This window comes from Antechinus flavipes, chromosome 4 (assembly GCF_016432865.1).
Source record: "Antechinus flavipes isolate AdamAnt ecotype Samford, QLD, Australia chromosome 4, AdamAnt_v2, whole genome shotgun sequence".
NCBI classification, from domain to species: Eukaryota; Metazoa; Chordata; class Mammalia; order Dasyuromorphia; family Dasyuridae; genus Antechinus; species Antechinus flavipes.
The window spans coordinates 5014685-5034777 of NC_067401.1; the positions used below are offsets into that span (position 1 = coordinate 5014685).

Consider the following 20093-nt stretch of genomic DNA (forward strand, 5'->3'; position numbering starts at 1 on the left):
TAAGGTATGAAAGGATCCATGAACAAGAGAAAATTATAGCACAAAACCAGGGAAGGAAAACTGGAAGACATCAGGAAAGAAGAGAAAACTTCTTAGAACATGGGCAACTAAATCTAGAAGAGGAAAAAGAAAACAGTTGTGAGAGACGATCTCAAAGAGAACAAGGAAGACCATATAGAGGAATACAAGGAGGATCTGGAGACAATGTTTGGGAAAGAAAAGAGGCAGTTACAGAGGAGGTAGAAGAATGGTGGTGGAATTATAGAGAATTTGGAAAAGGAAAAAGAAAGCAAAAGGATATAGAAGAGGAGAAAGAAAAACAAGAAAGAAAAGATGGGAGAGGAGAGGGACAATGTGGAGTAGAAAAAGGGGGAGAAAATAGAGAAAGAAAAGCTGGGAAACTAAATTTTAAAGATAAAAAGGAGGAAAGACATGTTAGAGAAGAAGACAGAGAAAATGATCAGGACCAGCATTGGAATAAAAAAGATAGAGGAGAAAAAGGGGAAAATGAATGTGAACACAAAAAAAATAGAAAACTGAAAAGAGAAAATTATAAGCACATAAACATTGCAGGGAAAGAAAAGAGAAGATATTTGAATGAAGAAATAATAAAATGGGAAAGAGAATGTCTCCCAACAGAAGGTCAAGAGCAATATGATCAGAGAGGACAAGACGGAGTTCAACGATCAAAAGAAGTAATTGTAGGAAAGGAACACTCAAAAAGGTTGGATGAAGACAAATGGCGATTAGAAAGGAAAAACAGGAAAATAAGGTATGAAAGGATCCATGAACAAGAGAAAAAAGAAACAAAAAGTTGGAAAAGAGAAGTATGGGGAAGCAACTATGGAAAAGAATGGGGAATTGAAGATGGAGAACTGGTGGATGACAGCTTGGAAATAAGATATAGTGAAAGATGGAGTAGTGATCCCAGTGAAAAATTATGGCAAAGAGGATATCAGAAAGACCAGGACAATAAAATAAGGAGAAAATGGGGTGAGTTACCCAGCGAAAGAGATTATAATGAACAGGAAAGAAAAAATGGACAAGAATTAAATGAAAAAGCATACAGACATAAAGATCCAGATGAAGAAAAGGTCAAAAAGAAATATTCAAGCAGAGAGGGAAAAGTAATACCAGATGAATGGGAAAGAAAATACAGAAAAGAAAAAAAAGTAGAACACAATGACAAAAGTAACAGAGAAAAGATAGAGGAACAAAAATGGAATAAAGAACCCCTGAAACTGAAAAGAATCCCATTAAAATATCTAGATAATTGGAACATAACAAATCAAGAAGAGCTGGAAGATACAGGCAGAGGAAGAGGGGAAGGACAAAGGATAAAGATGGAGGCTAGAAGAGAGGACCATGAGGAAGAGAAATATGATGAAGTCAAAACATTAGCTATGGAGAAAGAATGTGAGAAAAGCCTCCAGGAGGTAAACAGGGGAACATTTCAGAGAATAGAGTGCAAGGGAAATACTACAGTGGATCAGGGAGGAAATAAGCAAAAACAAAAACAAAAGAAAGACAAAGGAAGATACAGAGAAGTAGGGAAAATAAAATATGAAAAGATGTGGGAAACTGAAGATCAAGAAGGATTGGACAAAGAAGGAATAAGATGCGAAAAACATCAGAAAAGGGATCATGGGTATGAACCAAGTGAGGAAAACTGTGAGAATGAACATGAAGCTGAAAGAAATAAAGATGAAGGATGGGGAAGGGACTCTAGAAAAGATTCAAGAGAAGAGGAAAATCAAGCTCAAGAAATACAAACTACTTGGGAGCTAAAAGAAAAAGAGCATGGAAGAGGAATCAGTGGAATCTTAAAAGGTCAATGGAAAGCAACTTCAGAAGAGATATATGGAAATGATCAAGAGTTGCATAGTGAGGAGCAGGACTTAAGATATCAAGGAAAAGGAAAGAGAAAACAGAATAGACAAAAATGGGAAGCAGAATATGGAAAAGTTAAAAGAGAAATTGGGATTAAGCATTGTGAAGGAAGACAGGAAGAAAGACCCAAAAAAGAGGGTCAAGAAATAATATTTGGAAGGTGCAAGGAAAGAGAAAATGAAGGCAGCTTAGAAGGAAATATTAGATTGGAAAAAGAAGATAGAGAAGCTCTAAGTGTGGATAAGGCAATGAATGACACAAGAGATGCAGAAGGATCTCATTGGGAAAGAGAATGGGGAAAAGGAAATGAAAGGACATGTGCCAAAAAAGAATCAGTAGGGAAAAGTTGGGAAAAATTATACAGGGAACTAGAAGGAGAAATCTGGTTAAGCGAGTATGAAGAAAGCCTAAAATATTTAGGGGGAGACCAAGAAGAAATGAAAGAAAAAGAAGGTGATTTAGAACAGAAAGGCACTATAGAGAAAAAAGGGGAAAGTTTATTGAATACAAAATATAGGAAAGAAGAAAAAATAGGTAAGAGAGGGAAAGAAACATATAAAGAAGTGGAAGAAGATTATCAAAAGAATGATGATGGGGAGAAAATGGAAATCAGTGCAAGTCCAGAAAAAATTATCTGGGGAAATGAAGTCCAAAGGCAACTGGAAAGACAGAAAAGTCTGGAAACTTCTGAGGAAGAACAGAAATATCAGGAAAGAGAAGATGAAACTGCCCAAAGACTAGAACAAGACAACAGTGAAAGAGTGGAAGCACAGGAGTGGGAAGGAGACTGCTGGCAAGAAGGCTCCGGAGATAGATTGGAGAAATGGCCAGAAGACACTGGGGAAAGACAAAAAGGAAAACCGCAAGAGGCTGGAGAAACACAGGGAGCAGAAGAGAAAGTACTCAATGAGGAAGCCTGGGAAGAAGAATACAGGCAGGAAAAACTCACCATACAGCGTCAGGAACTATTAATCAGAAGTGGAAAAGATCGGCAAGAAGATGTCAGCCTGAGTGAAGAGGAGTTTGTTGTCTGGGGAAGTGAGAACAAGGAGGAATCTCTTTCAGCTTCACATTCATGGTAAAAACTGACAAAAAAATCCCTGATGACAATAGTTGCTATTGATGACAATTAAAGTTATTTAATGTCTAGATTTTCCTCTGAGAAGTACAGATTATGAGGATATTTTTGCTGTTTTAGCTGAGAGAGGTCGGTAATGGGGTGTCCCAAATCAATCGTAAACACCACAATGACCAGTTGCCAGCAGGTAAATGTCGCTAGTTTTTAAAGTTGTTAAAAAGACAGAAAAAAAGAAGATTCTGGTCTTTGTCACTGAGCATTCTTAAATTGCTCTTATGCATATTCAGTCAAACCACCTGCAACAGAGAGTAGTGGGAACTCACTCAATCTCACACCTTTCATTTCTTTTTACTTCTGCCTTTTCTCTTATGATATATAATAGCTATCTATGTATAGATACCACTATATAAATGTATGTAGATATGTATTTCCATTTTCTCCCTCCCTCCCCTCTCCCCTAGATGGCAAGCAATCTGATATAAGTTAAATATATTTCCACTTTAATAATGTTGTGAAAGAAGAATCAGAACAAAAGGGGAAATCCTTGAGAAAGATTTAGAGTTTTAGAGTTGATAACTCATTTTATGGATGAAAAAACTAAGGCTGACTGAGATGAAATGATTTGTTCAGGCTCACATATTGCAGCATATCTCAAGAAGGATTTAAATTCAATTTTCTTAACTCCAAGTCCAGAGCTCTGTCTACTATGTCATCTAGCATTTATGGAGTGGGATTGGGGAAGGGAAGTGGTATTGAACCAATTCAAGAGGCATTTTACTTGCATCTTTTTATTTTCCTGAGTTGTGAAAAAGTCACTTGTAGAGATGTGTATTCTTTCAAAAATTTTTTATTGACAAAACATATGCATGGGTCATTTTTCAACATTGCCCCTTGCAAAAACTTCTGTTCCAACTTTCCCCCTCCTTCCCTCCTCTCCTTCCCCTAGATGGCAGGCAGTCCCATACATGTTATGTTAAATCCAATGTATGTATACATATTTATACAGTTATCTTGTTGCACAAGAAAAATCAGATTTAGAAAGAAGGTAAAAATAACCTGGGAAGAAAAACAAAAATGCAAGTGGACAATAACAGAAAGAGTGGAAATGCTATGTTGTGGTCCACACTCATTTCCCAGTGTTCTCTCTCTGGGTGTAGCTGGTTTTCTTCTTTACTGAACAAATGGAACTGGTTTGAATCATTTCATTGTTGAAGAGAGCCACATTCATCAGAGCTGATCCATCGTATAATCTTCTTGTTGCCGTGTATAATGATCTCCTGGTTCTGCTCATTTCCCTCAGCATCAGTTCCTGTCAGTCTCTCCGGCCTTTCTGAAACCCTCCTGCTGGTCATTTCTTACCAAACATAATATTCCATAATATTCATATATCACAATTTATTCAGCCATTCTCCAACTGATAGGCAGCCATTCAGTTTCCAGTTTCTGGCCATTATGAAGAGGGCTGCCATAAACATTCTTGCACATACAGGTCTCTTTCCCTCCTTTAACATCTCTTTGGGATATAAGCCCAGTAGAAACACTGCTGGGTCAGAGGGTATGCACAGTTTGACAATTTTTTGAGCTTAGTTCCAAACTGCTCTCCAATATGGTTGGATCCGTTCACAACTCCACCAACAATGCAAGAGATGCATATTCTTTTTTTTTTTTTTTTGAGCTCACAAGCCATATTTTATTTTATTTTCAGGTCATACAGGTACAATTGTTGTATAATACAGCCAACATAGTTGTCATGTTATGAAAAAATTAGAAAAGGAAAAAATAGGAGAAGGAAAAAGCAAACAACAAAAAAAGTGAAAATACTATACTTTGAGAGATGTGTATTCTTGATGCCATGACAGTATCATGCTAAGGGTTATTTATTCGGTGACTGGTCCCCCCTTAATTTCTTACAGTCAGTTGGCCAATGCCATAGAGGAGCCACTCTCTGCAGTTGTGGCAGGCCCAGAGAATGGTCTGAACAATGAAGGTGCCCAGGGGGAAGCAAGCCAGCAATGGATGAGGTGAGCCATGAATTCCTATCTTGAGTCACCAGATAATCAATGTCTCTGAGTCACCAGATAATTGATGAATCCCTTGTCTATGGGAGTCACCAGGTAATCCATGAGTCACTAGATAATCCATGAATCCAATCTGTGTGAATCACCCGGTAATCGATGAATCAATGTCTGTGATTCTATTGCTTGTAGGATCCGACTAAAAAGAAGCCCGGTGGGAATGGATTCCAAAAACTTGGGATTCAACCCTGAGTCTTCTGCTTGCAATTCATGTGACCTTGAAAAGTGGCCTGACCTCTGCGGGTCTGACTTAAAGCTTCCTTCCAGCCCTAAATCTAATCCTATGATACTAAGTACTGGAGCTTTGTTTTTTGTTTTGTTTTTTTTTTTTAAACAAAAATCTGGAGGCAGGAGGAGGATTAAAACATCATGGGAGGAGGGGGAGGCTTGCACAGCTGTAATTCAGTGTTGCGTCTGTGTTTTAGATTATCAAGGTCGAGGAAAGACAATCTGCCTTGGGAACTCCAGGACTCAGTATGGTAAATAGAAGTGTGTACCACAATACAGGAGGTGGCATTGGGGAGGGGGCTGAACTCAGAGGCAGGTTCAACTCCGTCCCTGACATTTGCTGGGTGAGTGATCCTGGGTAAGTCCCTTACCTCAGTTTCTTCATTTCTAAAATGAGGGAGTTGGAATCAATACCCTGTGAGGTCCCTCTCAGCCATAAATCTATGATTCTATGAATATTTTTCTTTTTTAAAAAAACTTTTTTTTTTTTTTTAGAAACCTTAACTTACAAACTATACCAAATGGTCATTTGCGTACATTTAATATGGCAGCAAAGGGAGATTGTACATGACACGGCACATCTCTATTATGTCCAGCTTGCGTTAAAAAAAAAATAGTAAATTCAGCATTAACTTCCTATCAACCCTGGGGCATAGTCTTCTGTTTGTTTGCAAGTTTGAAAAGCTGGGATAGTTCAAGAGCGGGGATTCCCAGCGTGGCACCCTCCCTCTTACATCTCCCGTTGTGTCCTTTGCCAGCATGGCCGCTTGGGCCCCCTTGGATCTGCCCTCCTTGGTGGCCGATTGCCACCTCGTGCCCAGACAAGAGCTCTTCTGGAAGGTGCTCCTGATCCTGCCGGGCTACGACACCTGCTTTGCCTACAGCCCGACGAGGTGAGTGGACCCGACCTGGCCTTTCGGGGACGTGTCCGAGCCCTGGAGTGTAAGTCTGGGGCCTTCCGATGGCTCTGACGCCGTTAGCCGTTCTCCGCTCAGAGAACCCACAGTGGGAGCCCCGGGGACAAGCCCCCTTCAGACGCTTGTACAGGCGGTGGGATGCGGTAGAACCGGGCCAGACGTGGCATCCCAAGTGATAGAGTGGAGACCCCTGGAGGGCGAGCCCTGTTTGATGGGTCTGGGCGCTCAGTGCCTGCCACAGTGCCCTCACCCTATGCTTGTCGACTGAGAGAATTGGGCTCCAGTCCTGCCTCTGACATTTGCTAGTTGTGTGACCTTGGACGCGGTTCCAGAGCAGCCCTCGTCCGTAGAGCGAGCATGGCGGCGTTTGGCTTGGGTCTTCTCACGGCGACTGTAGGGAAGGGGCTCAGCAGATGCTCAATCACTTTGGAAGGAGGTTCTTCATTTTACATGGGTGTTCAGTGCTTATTAACACAACACTCTGCTTCCGCTTCCGGTTTGCACGGGACCCTAAGCCTTTTCCAGACTCACAGAACTGTAAGGGCCGGAAGGGAAAAGGGATCAATCCATTTTACAGATTGGTAAACTGAGATCAAGAGCGGTCTCGGAAAGGATCCAACCCCCTCTTTCTATGGATGAGTAAACTGAGGGAAGTGAAGTGACCTACTTATGGTCATACCAGCAGTAAATCTCAGAGCAAAGATTTGAATTCAAATCTTCTAATTCCAAATTCATTGCTTTTTATCTTATAGTTCACTGCAACAGTGTGAAAGAAAGTTGGCAAGTCTTGACATCTGCTCTTCAACTTTCTCTATCTAATGTTTCCAGCCCAATATTTCCAGTAATTTCCCTTTGTGGTTCTAAGGGCAGAATTCTAAAAGTGGAACAGAGACCTTTGCCAATAAACTAACACCTCCTGCTATTTCTCCCCTACCCGCCTCCGCCGTAGAGTGTTAATGGATTGGTTAAGAACCAAATTCATGGGAGCCAAAGTCCCACCACGGAATGGAGCGAACTGGTCTAATGACAGAGTGGAGACCTTGTGCACCCTGAAATCCCAAAGGCAAAAGTGGAATCTGACTGTGGATATTAACATCTGCATCAAGGTAGGTAAGTTAACCCCTTTCTGGGGCCAAAGGGAACAGGAATCCAGTACTCGGTGCCCCGTGCCGGGAGGGACACCGAGCTTGGGACCCGAAGGCCTGGATTTTACGGGCAGCTCTTCCACTTGGACCTGGGGAGGACCTCGAGGGGTCCCTAGCCCAGTCCTTTCATTTGAGAGAAAATGGAGTCCCGGAGTAACTGGGAATAATTTAATCTAGAGCCTCTGGCTCTGGGTCCAAAACTCCTTCCCTTTTCCGCATTGCCTCTAAGAGGGAAAGCTGTGTCTAACGTCTCAGGCCCCGGGTTCAAAGCCCAGCACTGCCATCTGCTTCTGAATCACTGCGAAAACCAGCCTGACTTTCCTCATATATAAAATGGGGGCACTGTTCGAGATGATTCCTTAAAGAACCTTCCGATTCTAAATTGGGGAGCTGTTTGTTCCTCAGTCTACCTAATTGGAAAGGAAGTGCTTTGGACCTTTCGCCTCCAACATCCTTCCAGTCTTGATATTCTGTGTGCCTGAGACCCTCACGTGGATCAGCCAGCGACTCTCCCCCTCCCCCCTATTTTTTGACTTGGCCATTCTCATCAGTCCTCGAGTTAGTGCTTCGGTTCTTCCAGCTGCATCTTCTCCTCTGCTAGCTTTAGCTCAAGAGAAGGAATATTAAAGAACGAATCAGCAGACAAAAATTAGCTTTGATTTTTGTATTCTTCCACGTAAATCATGCTACAGCTTAGATGAATTATCGGGCGTTGTGGTTGGTCAAAAAAAGTCACTGTTCCATGGTCAGCCTGAGGAGGGATTGTTTCCAAACTTAGGTAGAGACAGAGACAGAGACAGACAAAGACAGGCAGATGGAGAGAAGAGAGCCACAGACACAGAGATACACAGAGACAGAAATACAGAGACAGAGACTGAGTTCTTCCAAGTCCCTAATAAGTATTATTTTTTAAAAATTGTAAGTGGAATTTAAAATTATAAAGCCAATTTAAGTATATATGTGTATTTACATTGCTGTTCCTTTAGGTAAATAGTTTTTCTCTATATCTGTTCATGTATATGTGCTCAGCCACATGTATACCTATGTGTGTTATATACGTGCATACATGTGCCCCCTTCTCATCTGGTCCTCCCTTCCCAGCATGGAACAGGCGTCCTCCTGGAGGAATAGCTTGCTGTATTACTCACAGCCTTTAAGCTTAGGGTTGTGGACAAGGCCGGTAAGAAGCCTTGTCTGACCACTGGCCACGGCCATGGTGGGCAGCGATCCTGAGCGTTCTGTGGCTCCGAGCTTTGGGTGGGAACTCGATGATGACCCGTGAGGGTCTCTTCTGAGAACCAGCCCAGCTCAGTTTGAAACCCACAACTCATGTGAGCACCTATAAGTGTTGGATTAATCAGTGAGGTGGGTGAGGGATCCTGTTCTCCACTGACCAGATGAGGGCCCACAGCATCCCCACCGTGGCTTGCTGATGTACTGAGACAGTCTCCCGGCCCTTACAACAGGCTGAGCTTCCCTTCCTCCACCTCGCTTTTGCCCAGGCTTTGCATGGAGTCTGTACCAAGGAACAGCTTCAGAAGGCTCAGACCCAGGGCAGCCTCTTTGCCCTCAACGGCCTGATCTTCCTCTTGCCAACGAGGAGGAGAGGGGTTTGCCAAGACAGTTACTGGCATTTGGCCCGCCTGCGATTGTCCCAGCTGCTGAAGGCTAAGCCAGCCCAGCCCTTGGTGCCCCTGGTGATCCTGGTCCCTGCTGACATTGAGACCCTTGGAGAAGAGGAAGCCAAGGCAGGTAGGTCGCTTAGGTAACCCTGGGTGAATTTCTGCAAGATGGTACTGGATGAGCCCACGGGGCCAGGGAGATGAAAGGAAGCCTGCCCTGCCCTTCCCTTCCTCTTTCCTTGCCCTTCCTTTCCCTCCTCTTTCCCTGCCCTTCCCTTCCCTTCTTCTTTCCCTGCCCTTCCCTTCCCTTCTTCTTTCCCTGCCCTTCTCTTCCCTTCTTCTTTCCCTGCTCTTCCTTTCCCTCCTCTTTCCTTGCCTTTCCCTTCTTCTTTCCCTGCCCTTCCCTTCCCTTCTTCTTTCCCTGCCCTTCCCTTCCCTTCTTCTTTCCCTGCCCTTCCCTTCCCTTCTTCTTTCCCTGCCCTTCCTTTCCCTCCTCTTTCCCTGCCCTTCCCTTCCCTTCTTCTTTTCCTGCCCTTCCTTTCCCTCCTCTTTCCTTGCCCTTCCTTTCCCTCCTCTTTCCCTGCCCTTCCCTTCCCTTCTTCTTTCCCTGCCCTTCTCTTCCCTTCTTCTTTCCCTGCCCTTCCTTTCCCTCCTCTTTCCCTGCCCTTCCTTCCCTTCTTCTTTCCCTGCCCTTCCCTTCCCTTCTTCTTTCCCTGCCCTTCCTTTCCCTCCTCTTTCCCTGCCCTTCCCTTCCTTTTTCCCTGCCCTCCCCCATTCTGCCCTTCCTTTCCTTTCCCTCCTCTTTCCCTGCCCTTCCTTTCCCTCCTCTTTCCCTGACCTTCCCTTCCCTTCTTCTTTCCCTGTCCTTCCCTTCCCTTCTTCTTTCCCTGCCCTTCCTTTCCCTCCTCTTTCCCTACCCTTCCTTTCCCTTCTTCTTTCCCTGCCCTTCCCTTCCTTCTTCTTTCCCTGCTCTTCCCTTCCTTTTTCCCTGCCCTCCCCCATTCTGCCCTTCCTTTCCTTTCCCTTCCTCTTTCCCTGCCCTTCCTTTCCCTCCTCTTTCCCTGCCCTTCCCTTCCCTTCTTCTTTCCCTGCCCTTCCCTTCCCTTCTTCTTTCCCTGCCCTTCCCTTCTCGTCTTCTTTCCCTGCCCTTCCCTTCCCTTCTTCTTTTCCTGCCTTTCCTTTCCCTCCTCTTTCCTTGCCCTTCCTTTCCCTCCTCTTTCCCTGCCCTTCCCTTCCCTTCTTCTTCCCTGCCCTTCCCTTCCCTTCTTCTTTCCCTGCCCTTCCTTTCCCTCCTCTTTCCCTGCCCTTCCTTTCCCTTCTTCTTTCCCTGCCCTTCCCTTCCCTTCTTCTTTCCCTGCCCTTCCCTTCCTTTTTCCCTGCCCTCCCCCATTCTGCCCTTCCTTTCCTTTCCCTTCCTCTTTCCCTGCCCTTCCTTTCCCTTCTTCTTTCCCTGCCCTTCCCTTCCCTTCTTCTTTCCCTGCCCTTCCTTTCCCTCCTCTTTCCCTGCCCTTCCCTTCCTTTTTCCCTGCCCTCCCCTGTTCTGCCCTTCCTTTCCTTTCCCTTCCTCTTTCCCTGCCCTTCCTTCCCTTCCTCTTTCCCTGCCCTTCCTTCCCTCCTCTTTCCCTGCCCTCCCTTCCCTTCCTTCTTCTTTCCCTGCCCTTCCTTCCCTTCTTCTTTCCTGCCCTTCCCTTCTTCTTCCCTGCCCTTCCTTCCCTTCCTTCCTTCCCTTCTTCTTTCCCTGCCCTTCCTTTCCCTCCTCTTTCCTTGCCCTTCCTTTCCCTCCTCTTTCCCTGCCCTTCCTTCCCTTCCTTCTTCTTTCCCTGCCCTTCCTTCCCTTCTTCTTTCCCTGCCCTTCCTTTCCCTCCTCTTTCCCTACCCTTCCTTCCCTTCTTCTTTTCCTGCCCTTCCCTTCCTTTTTCCTGCCCTTCCTTTCCTTTCCCTTCCTCTTTCCCTGCCCTTCCTTTCCCTCCTCTTTTCCTGCCCTTCCTTCCTTCCCTTCTTCTTTCCCTGCCCTTCCTTCCCTCCTCTTTTCCTGCCCTTCCCTTCCTTTTTCCCTGCCCTCCCCTGTTCTGCCCTTCCTTCCCTTCCCTGGGTTTAATGGGGACAAATGTCAGGTAGAGAGGGGCTGCGGTACAACGAATGGGCAGCTCTGGATTTGGAACAGGATGATTATCATTCACAATTCTTGCTCCACGCCCTTGGCCAATGGCTTAACAGTGCTTCCAGGTGACCCTCTGAGACACTAAGCTACAGCTGAATTGTCCATGTGCACAGGTGGAGGTGATAGCCACACCTTGATTTCCCCATCAGTATCTGAGGTTCAGCTGGAAAGAAAAAAGAGAAGAGAGAGGAGGGTGTATGGAGAGGCAGCAGGGTCTGAGCTAGGGGACAGACGGAGAGTCCTGGACTCAGGGAACTTGGAGCTTCGGTTCTTGCCTGGAAAAGGTGCCCACTGTGGGCTCTGGGGACCAGCCTCTTCCAAGACTCGGGCTGCTCTCTAGAATTCTAGATTATGGATCAATTAGAATAGGTTGTGGTCTTCAGCCTTGGGTGGAAAGCGATCCCCCACCAAAGCCACCATGGATCCCAGAGGTGTGGCCGTCATGGACTTTGGTAGACCTGAGAGGATGCTCTGCCTGGGCATCCGAGTGGAACGGGGCAGGCACTAATGCTCCCGGCATCTCTCTCTCTCTCTCGAAGGTCTGAGGCTGAGAGACTTGATTACCAGCCATCTCATTTCCTACTTCACCATCCTCAGGATCCCGTGCTACATTCAAGACTTGGAAGGGTCCAACCAGGTAAAGTAGAACTGGGTCTATACATGGCTACTTGGGGTGGGAGATCCTGCTATGAACAGGAACTAAGAGATCCAAAAAACCAAATTCTGGGGATCCCTTTCACCAAAAGACTCGGGACTAGCCATGTGTGTATGACAGCCCCCAGTCTACAGAAGCCGAAGGGAACAAGAGAAGACATGCAGTGAGGGGGAAGATGTGATAGTCTTCCAGTTTTTGGAAGGCTGTGATGCGGAAGAGAGTTTGGATTCCACATAGTCCCAGACTTTAGAACCGGGAACAGTGGAGGAGGTTGCAGAGAGACAAATGTTGGTTTAATATCAACCATTATCATCATCAGCAACATTGATACAAATTTTACTTTGTACTGGGTATTGCACTAAGAGCTTTATAATATAATAATCTTCACAATAATCTTGGAAAGCAGGGACTATTATTATCCCCATTTTACAGATGGGGAAACTAAAATAAAAAGATTAATTAGGCTTACACAGCTATTTAATATCTAAAACAGAATTTGAACTCGCGTCTTCCTCACTCCAAGCCCAATGCTCTGTACACTGCCCCATCCAGCTGCTTGCCTGTCAGGAAGACAATTTGCTGAAGAGATAGCCATTCCACCTTAAAATGGGCTGCCTTGAGAGGTAGTGGGGGCTTCTTGACAAAAGCTCATTGACCACTCGTTGGATAATTCTTTTTGGTGTTTTGGGTTTTTTTTTGCAGAGGCAATAGGAAGTGTAAAGTGTGTGAGGCCAGATTTGAACTCAGGTCATCCTGACTTCAGGGCTGGTGCTACTTGGATGATTGTTGCTCAGATACAGATTGGACAAGGTGGCTTCTAAGTTTGCTTCCGTGTCTGTCTCAAAACTAACTAGCTCTTTCCACCCTTGCTGGGTGTCTGTCCCTCTAGGTACAGGAGGCCGTAAGATGGCTGGTCTGCTATTCCTCTCCGGCTGCTGAGCTCTGCTGTGAAACCTTCACTCATTTCATGGAGAAGGGCATCAACTGTGAATTTGGAGAGCGGCTTTCCAGGGACCAGAAGGACAGGCAGCTAGCCGGCTTGCCTTCCCAGGAACCGGAGATAATTTTGGAACTGTACAACAGCGTGATTGAGTTTCTTGCAGGGGTCGTGTCTGCCAAGCAGCTCTGTAGCCCCTCGGGGCTGGCTCCCGAGTTTTTCCGCTTAAATAACCAAAAATGCCTCCAACCCCAGGGGAGCATGCCGGAATATCTGGAGTGGCTAAGGAGTATCACTTTGTCCCTCCAGCTCCCCCCAGTCGTCTTGCCTCAGAAGACCAGTAAGTAGTTCCTGTGTTTCTAGCATATTTAAAAATAGAACCAAATTTTTAAAGCCCGCCAACTTGGGGAGAGAGGGATTGTCTGCTGATGGATCGTGATTTTTTCTGCTCTTTCTCTTCAGTAGGCTTGCCCACATTTCTTACTAGTCACTGGTGAGATATTAGGTTGATGTGAGTCTAAAATAGCAGAAGCTGGTGACAATGAGTCTGAAGAGACACAGAGAAATAACTAGGATGGTAAAACCAGACACTAGCCCTAGGGCGCTAAATTTAAAGGTTGCTGATTCCATTTTTAGTTCATTTAGATTGTTTTGTCGTTTAGAAGGGGGAAAGGAGACTATCAACTAACTAGATAGGATAATTAGTTAAAATTGGAAACTACCATAGGATCATAGATCTAGAGTTTTAAGTGACCTCAGATGCCTTCAAATCTATCCTCTTCATTTTAAGTTTGGAAACCTGAGGCTTGGATGATGAAATAACTTGCCTAGGGAGCAGGAAGCAGAGCCAAGAGGTCCTCTGACCACATTGCTGGATTCTTCTCATCAACCTATGTCCCTCTCACAGCTGGGGAGAGTTCCTTGCTCTTCCTTCCATCTCCTGCTACCTCCCTCTCCATGCTACAGCATTCCCAATCCCAGTGCCCAGGGAGTGGAGTACTCCCTTATCCCAAGTTTTATGGAAGCCAGAAAAAGTTCTAGCTCAGAAAGTCAGTAGGAATTCATTTGATGATTTACTAGCGTCTCCTTTGCCCTCCAACTTCAATTTCCTTCTTTTTGTTAAGCTCAAGAAAAGATAATTAAATTTGCACGACAATAGTTGAACCAATTTATTGACTTTCTGCTCAATCACCACACTTTTTATTTCTTTCTAGTTCAGTTCCATGAAAAGATTCATTTCTAATAGACTTAAGACTCTTGAGAATGACCTTCTGAAGCCTAAATCTAGGTGTGATAAAAATCTGTTTCTGGTTGTTCCTTTTGAAGAGCAGATTGAAGACTGGGTATGGCTAGAATTTTATATGGAAAAATATGTGGTGTTCAGGGAATGGAAATTCAGATGAGTCAATGGTGTGACGCTGTGGTCAAAAACCCCAGTGGATCTTTGATAGTCTTTAGAATTACCCAGTCAAGAAATTGTAGCATTTTTTTTAAGAGTGGAAAAAGACATCAGGAAGCATCTCATCCAAGCTTTGGCTGAAAAAGAACTTTTTCTCAATCACCCACCACATGCCTGCCAAATGACCACTCGGCCTTTGCTTGAAGAACTCAATGAAGGAGAAACCATCATCACCTCCTGAGGTTGCCCCTTCTCTACTCCTTTCCAATCTTTATTGTTGGGATGATTTCTTTCCTTCATTAAGACAAAATTTTCCTCTTCTTTTTTCTCCCCTTTACTCCTGGTTTTCCCATTAATTTTTACTTCACATGGCAGCTTTTCAGGCTATGACTAGACATGACATGCATGACTAGAAAACTGTCATTGAGCTCCTTTTCTCCTATCTCCCCAGTCTCCACTTTTCTGGGCTAAACACCCCATGTCCTTTCCACTGATCACCAAATGGCAAGATCTTCACGCTCTTCGTGTGGACTCTCCAGCTTAATGACAGCCTTTCTAAAATAGCTTACTCAGAATGGAAGCCAATACTTTAGATACGATCTTCACCCTTCATTTTGGAGGCTCCCCTTCGCCAAATGTAGCCCACAGTTGTGTAGGTTTTCTTGGTTCGTTTCTTTGGTTTTAGGAGCCATATCACATTTCTGAGGCATATTAAAAATGGGTTCTTGCAGAAGAATATAATATGGAGTACTATGGGTGCCCTCTAGGTGGTTCAGTGGTTGGGAACATGAGTTCAAATCCAGCATTGGACACTTCCTGGCTGTATGATCTTTAATAAGTCATTTAAACTCTGTTAACTTCAGTTTCCTCATCTTTAAAATGGGAATGGTAATAGCACCTATTTCATGGTGGCGTTGTGAAGATGAAATGAGGTAACAGGTGTAAAAGGCTTTGACCCCTTAAGTTACTATTCGTCACTAGCTGTTATTGCTACTGTCACTATTATGGAGTATGTTGTAGAGCGTTTCTTGGCCACGTCACATTAGCCGACCTACGACATCCTTTCTAGCTTGGAGCTACCGTGTGTCGATAGTTAGCATTTATAGAGTGTTTTAAGGCTTGCAAAGCACTTCACAGACAGTATCTCATTTTATATCCATAACGACTCTGGGAGTGAGGTGCTACTGTTATCCCCATTCTACATATGGGAAACTGAGGCAGACAGTGGGCGGGTGAATTGTTCAGGATCACACAGTTAAAAATATCTGACTCTAAGGCCAGTGTTCTTATCCACTCTCCTAGCTAACTGGACAAATCCATCACACAGCCGATTGTGAAGCATCCATTAAGGACCTTCTGTGAGCCAGACACTGGGCAAGGTCCTAGGGTTACAAAAGTGAGGTAGAACCTGCCCTTGGGTGCTTAAAATGCTCTTTAGAAGCCCCAGAACTATTCCATCCTTTGCTTCCACCCTCTCTCCTGGGGGGTGTCCCTCCAATGGCTTCCTTCCCAGCTCATGGGGACCGATCCCCAGCCACGGAGCTGCTCTTGGCCAAGCCCTCTTGTGTTGCAGGTTGGCAGTGCACGTGCTCCTCCATCCTCAAGTATGTCCATCACCTCTTCGGATCTCATCCCAGCTACCCCCTGCTCCATTGCCAGGTGGAGCACCTGCTGAGCCAAGCCTACTGTCACTGGTGGACCAGAGACTTTGGAGAGCAGCAGGAGCCTTCTGGAATGGAGGTGCCCTGGGATGTCATCATTTGTCTCTGTATCCAGCAACTACTCCAGACCTGGAGTCCTCCCAGGCAGCCGGGAACACCAGGTGCAGAACCCACGCAGGTCCCTCTACCCCTCCTCCCTTTTGAAGATGGGAATCTAAGAAGTGGAACAAAGCTTTGGCTTTTGTTAGTCGATCGTTGACTGACCTCCTGCTCCAAATGGATGAGCTTGGAAATACTTGTGGGAAGCTCTATTAGCCTTTCCTGGCTCAAAAACGAACACACACACACTCTCTCTCTCTCTCTCTCTCTCTCGGACTTAGCACTGATAGGCCATCCTCCTCCTCCTCCTTCTGTTTTCTGTTCTCTTCCTTTATTGAGATCATATTTCTTAAATTTCCTAAATCCCTTAAGTGCGGTGGGAACTGATGAGATCATGGTCAGAACCTCAGAGGAAGGGTTCTAACATCCTTCCACTTAGACATCCAAGCTAAATTTTTTCCACCTCTTCCTCTGCTGCCCCTAAGGGCTGCTCCGATGTGTGACTCAACTGAGTCCTTTCAGCCCCAGAGGAAGTGGGCCCCTTTCAATACTGATGAGCCACCAACCTCGTTCCCAGGCTCTCTCTCGGCTGTTTGAGCTCTCCAGGGCACCCGTGGGTGCACGGCAGAAAGAGACTCTGGGAAAGCACCCGTCCCTGTTGAGCTATTCCCGCCGGCCAAGAGTGTCTAAATTCTCACAGATGCTCTTCTCTATTGTTTGCCTCAGAAGCTGAGGAACACCAGGGGAGAGAGATCCAGGTCTGCTATTTCAAGGACAGTCTGAGGGAGTATTGCCTCCCGGACTCCTGGGAAAATACGAGGCTGAAGACCAGGAGAGAGATGCTGCAGCACGAGAAAGAGCAGGCTTTGTAAGACTCTAAATGGAATGATGCAATGAAGTGTGTCTTCCTCATCACCAGCCTTTAAGATGGGAGAATCCACAAATAAACTCTATTTTAAACCACTAGTAAAAGAATGGAGAATCCTTTGGGGCAACTGCAAATGCAAATGTGGTACACAGAGAAGGCACTCGAGAGCTAAAGGCTGAGTGCTGGAACATGGGAAAAATTACCCCCACCCCCACTTTCAAGTCTGTCTCCTCATATATATGGGGCAGCTTGATGGTGTATTGGGTATTGGACCGGGTCTGGAGTCGGGAAGACTCCTCTTCCCTCAGATCTTTACAAGCTGTGTGAGCCTGGGCAAGTCACTGTTTACCTTAGTTTCCTCACTTGTGAAATAACTTGGAGAAGGAAATGACAAATATTCCAGATAGCCCTATGGGGTCACAAAGAGATGGCCAAGACTAAAATGAATGAAATTGGACTAGAAAATCCTTAATATTTTCCCAGCTTTTCTATGATCCTATGATCCCTCGGAATCAATTTATTCAACTCGTCTTTTTGAAATTTCCAAACTGATAAGATGGTGGATTTTATTAATTGCATCAATAGTAGGTGAGCAGCTCTTTCTCCCGGAGAAGATCTAACAATTAACAGAAGACCATTAGGGCTTGCTACAAGGGGCTATTTCCCTGCTAGATAAGGATTCATTAACCCATCAGGTGTGGAAGACCCTTACTCTCTGTTCTTTTCTGCTCAGTCTTGGCGATGACTTCCCAGAGTTGACCCAATTATTCCTCTTCTGTGGGGTAGAAGGTAAATCTCCAAAGCCACCACAGTGTAAGAAGGGACTTCTGGGCTACGTTGTAGAGACTTGTTGCAGAATCATTTTTCAGCCTTGTCCAGCTCTTTATGATCCCAACTGGAATTTTCTTGGCAGAAATACTGGAGTAGTTGGCCATTTCTTCTCCAGCTCATTTTATAGATGAGGAAACAGAGGAAAACAGGATTAAGTGACTTGCCCAGAGTGACACAGTTTCTGAGACCAGGTTTAAACCCCCGGAGATAAGTCTTCTTGACTTCAGGCCCAGTGTTCTTATGGCACGACCTCCCTGCCCTCTAGAGACCTTAGTCATGGTATAAATCTGACTGTGGGACACTTGTCATTTAGAGATTCATGAAGAGACTCGGTATAGAGTCCTTGATCTAGAGCTAGAAAGATTTCCGAGCTCATCCAGTCAAATCCCAACATTTTACAAAGGAGAAAACTGAAACCTCATTTTTTTTCTGCCCAAAATGAGACAAATAATTAGTTGCTAAGATCACAATGAATGGCTGAGGTGAGATTTGAATTCTGGTTCTTTGAAAGGAAAAAATTAGATTTTGGGGAACTCAGATAATAATGCAAAAACATGGATATGTAGAAAGAGTTCTGTGAGCTTCGAGTTCACAAAACAGAGGGAGCAACATGGTGCCCTGGGAAAAGCAAAACAAAACATTAGACTGAATCAGAGGAGGGAGATTACGAGTTCACCTTTGCTACTTACTGTCTCTCTGAGCTGATACGATGTGAATTGGCTACAGAGCAGGAAGAACCCCAGGGTTATTGATGAAGCATTGGGAAGGAATTTAGAGACTGACTAGTTCAAACCCTCACATTTTACAGATTGGTAAACTAAGGTGACCGTTGGAAAGGGATAATTCAAATTTATAGCTCTGAGCCCCCATTTAGTTTTCTTCTATTTCTAGACAAAGTCAGATAACACATGGATGCAAATGGAATAAGAAGGGTTTTTAACATGGAACTGAATGAGGTCTGAAGCACTCAGTACCTACTCTCCATTGGCTACAACACTCAGAATGGACTTAACTCACCTCCTGTCTCTCTCTTTTTCCTTTTTCCTTTTTTAGCTTTTTTTTCTTTTTCTTTTGGGTGGGTTAAGTGACTTGCCCAGAGTCACACAGCTAGGAAGAATGAAGTGGCTAAGGTCACATTTGAATCCTGACTCCAGGGCTGGTGCTCTGTCCATTGCACCATCCGCCTGCCTCTCACCTTTAGTCTCTTAAAGAGGGACCAGAGGGACTCGGCGCTCACTCAGGAAAAGCTGCTTGGGAAGACTGCCAGAGTCAGTGACCGGAGATCATATGTTTCCTGGCAGCTCAGGGAGAGGGCATTATGAAGTTCTCTACATGGTGGTAGCTGCAATCTGGGGGATGAAGGGGCTGTGTGCATTGAGCTCTCTCAGCCCTGTGATAGCTGTGCTAGCCCTATTGTTATCTGGGTGCAGCTGCCATGTTTTCTTCCTTTTCTTCTCTGCATCCCATCCCCGTGGCATTGTCTCATGAAATTCCCCAGTCTTTTGAATTTCATAAACAGGAAACCCACCTGGCCAATCAGAGAGCATACCTAGCCATGTTGCTAGGTTGCAGAATCCACACTTCTGGAAAATGGAGTTCAGTATATTTCTCTCAACGAGGGGGTCTCCACTTTCCCCTTTTCCTCCTTCCCTTCTCTTTTTGCTCTTTCCCCTTCCTCCTTTCTCCAGTTCCCTTTTTCCCTTATATTTTCCTTTCTTCTTCCTCCATCTCTCCCTTTATTTTCCCCTTTCCCCCTCCTCCCTCCCTGTCTCCTACCAAAAATCGTTTTCTCCTTTGAGATCTCAAGGAAAGTGATGACTTCCTCCTCCTCTTCAAATTTATCTTTAGTGAACATTAGACTGAGAGCAATGGGCTAAAAGTGGAGAGAGAACTGGCTTCAGAGGCAGGAAGAGCCAAATTTAAATGCTGGCTCTGTCATACTGTAGCTGCATGGGGAGCTCTAAGGCAAAGAGCTCAGCCTCTCGATTCCCCAAGTGGATCCCTAAGACTACCAGTTACAGAGACAGGTTGATCTGCATCAGGAAAGGAAGCTTCTGCACTTCTCCCTAATGAAGAAATCTTAGGTCTGTAATTCCACCCCCCAAAAAATAATTGCAGAACTTGTGGAGCTGGAAGGTCCAGCAAGCCATTATTTTGTCCAGCCTCTGGCCTCTGCCTTGTGCTACTAGATAGGGCTATTTATTAACCAATCAAACAGTGGAAAGAGCAAATCCCATTTATGACTCTACCCTTGAGAGCCTCAGTAATTCACTGAACTTTAAGGGGGCTCAGTCTCATCATAGAGGAGCGTATTTAAACTAAATGGGTTCTGGAGACCTTTTTCAGCTGGAGATGGATGAACTAGGGATCCTCTGATTTATGATGAGCCTACAATATATGGGATGGTACAATTGTAGGGGATCGCACGATGGGGAGGGGATACAAGGAACTTGAGACTGGAATACGGTGCCGTACAAGGAAAAGGGAGCTGGATTTGGGGTCACAGGATCTGGAAGCGAATCTTTTA

General features: G+C 45.0%; 1 protein-coding gene across 2 annotated transcripts; it reads left to right on the forward strand.

Annotated features, from left to right (window-relative positions):
• The first annotated feature begins 35 nt into the window (after positions 1–35).
• Positions 36–16842, forward strand: LOC127562894 (germinal-center associated nuclear protein-like). 2 transcript variants are annotated; one of them, XM_051998938.1, is made up of 10 exons: positions 36–2968; positions 4882–4989; positions 5469–5522; positions 6030–6164; positions 7138–7294; positions 8836–9085; positions 11656–11753; positions 12661–13048; positions 15681–15929; positions 16594–16842. In XM_051998938.1, the coding sequence occupies exons 1-10, from the start codon at positions 1344–1346 to the stop codon at positions 16737–16739; spliced, it is 3210 nt and encodes a 1069-aa protein (XP_051854898.1). In that variant the 5' UTR covers positions 36–1343; the 3' UTR covers positions 16740–16842. The 2 variants fall into 2 exon arrangements, with proteins under 2 accessions (XP_051854898.1, XP_051854899.1); XM_051998939.1 differs by having other exon boundaries at positions 16597–16842.
• Positions 16843–20093: the final 3251 nt, after the last annotated feature.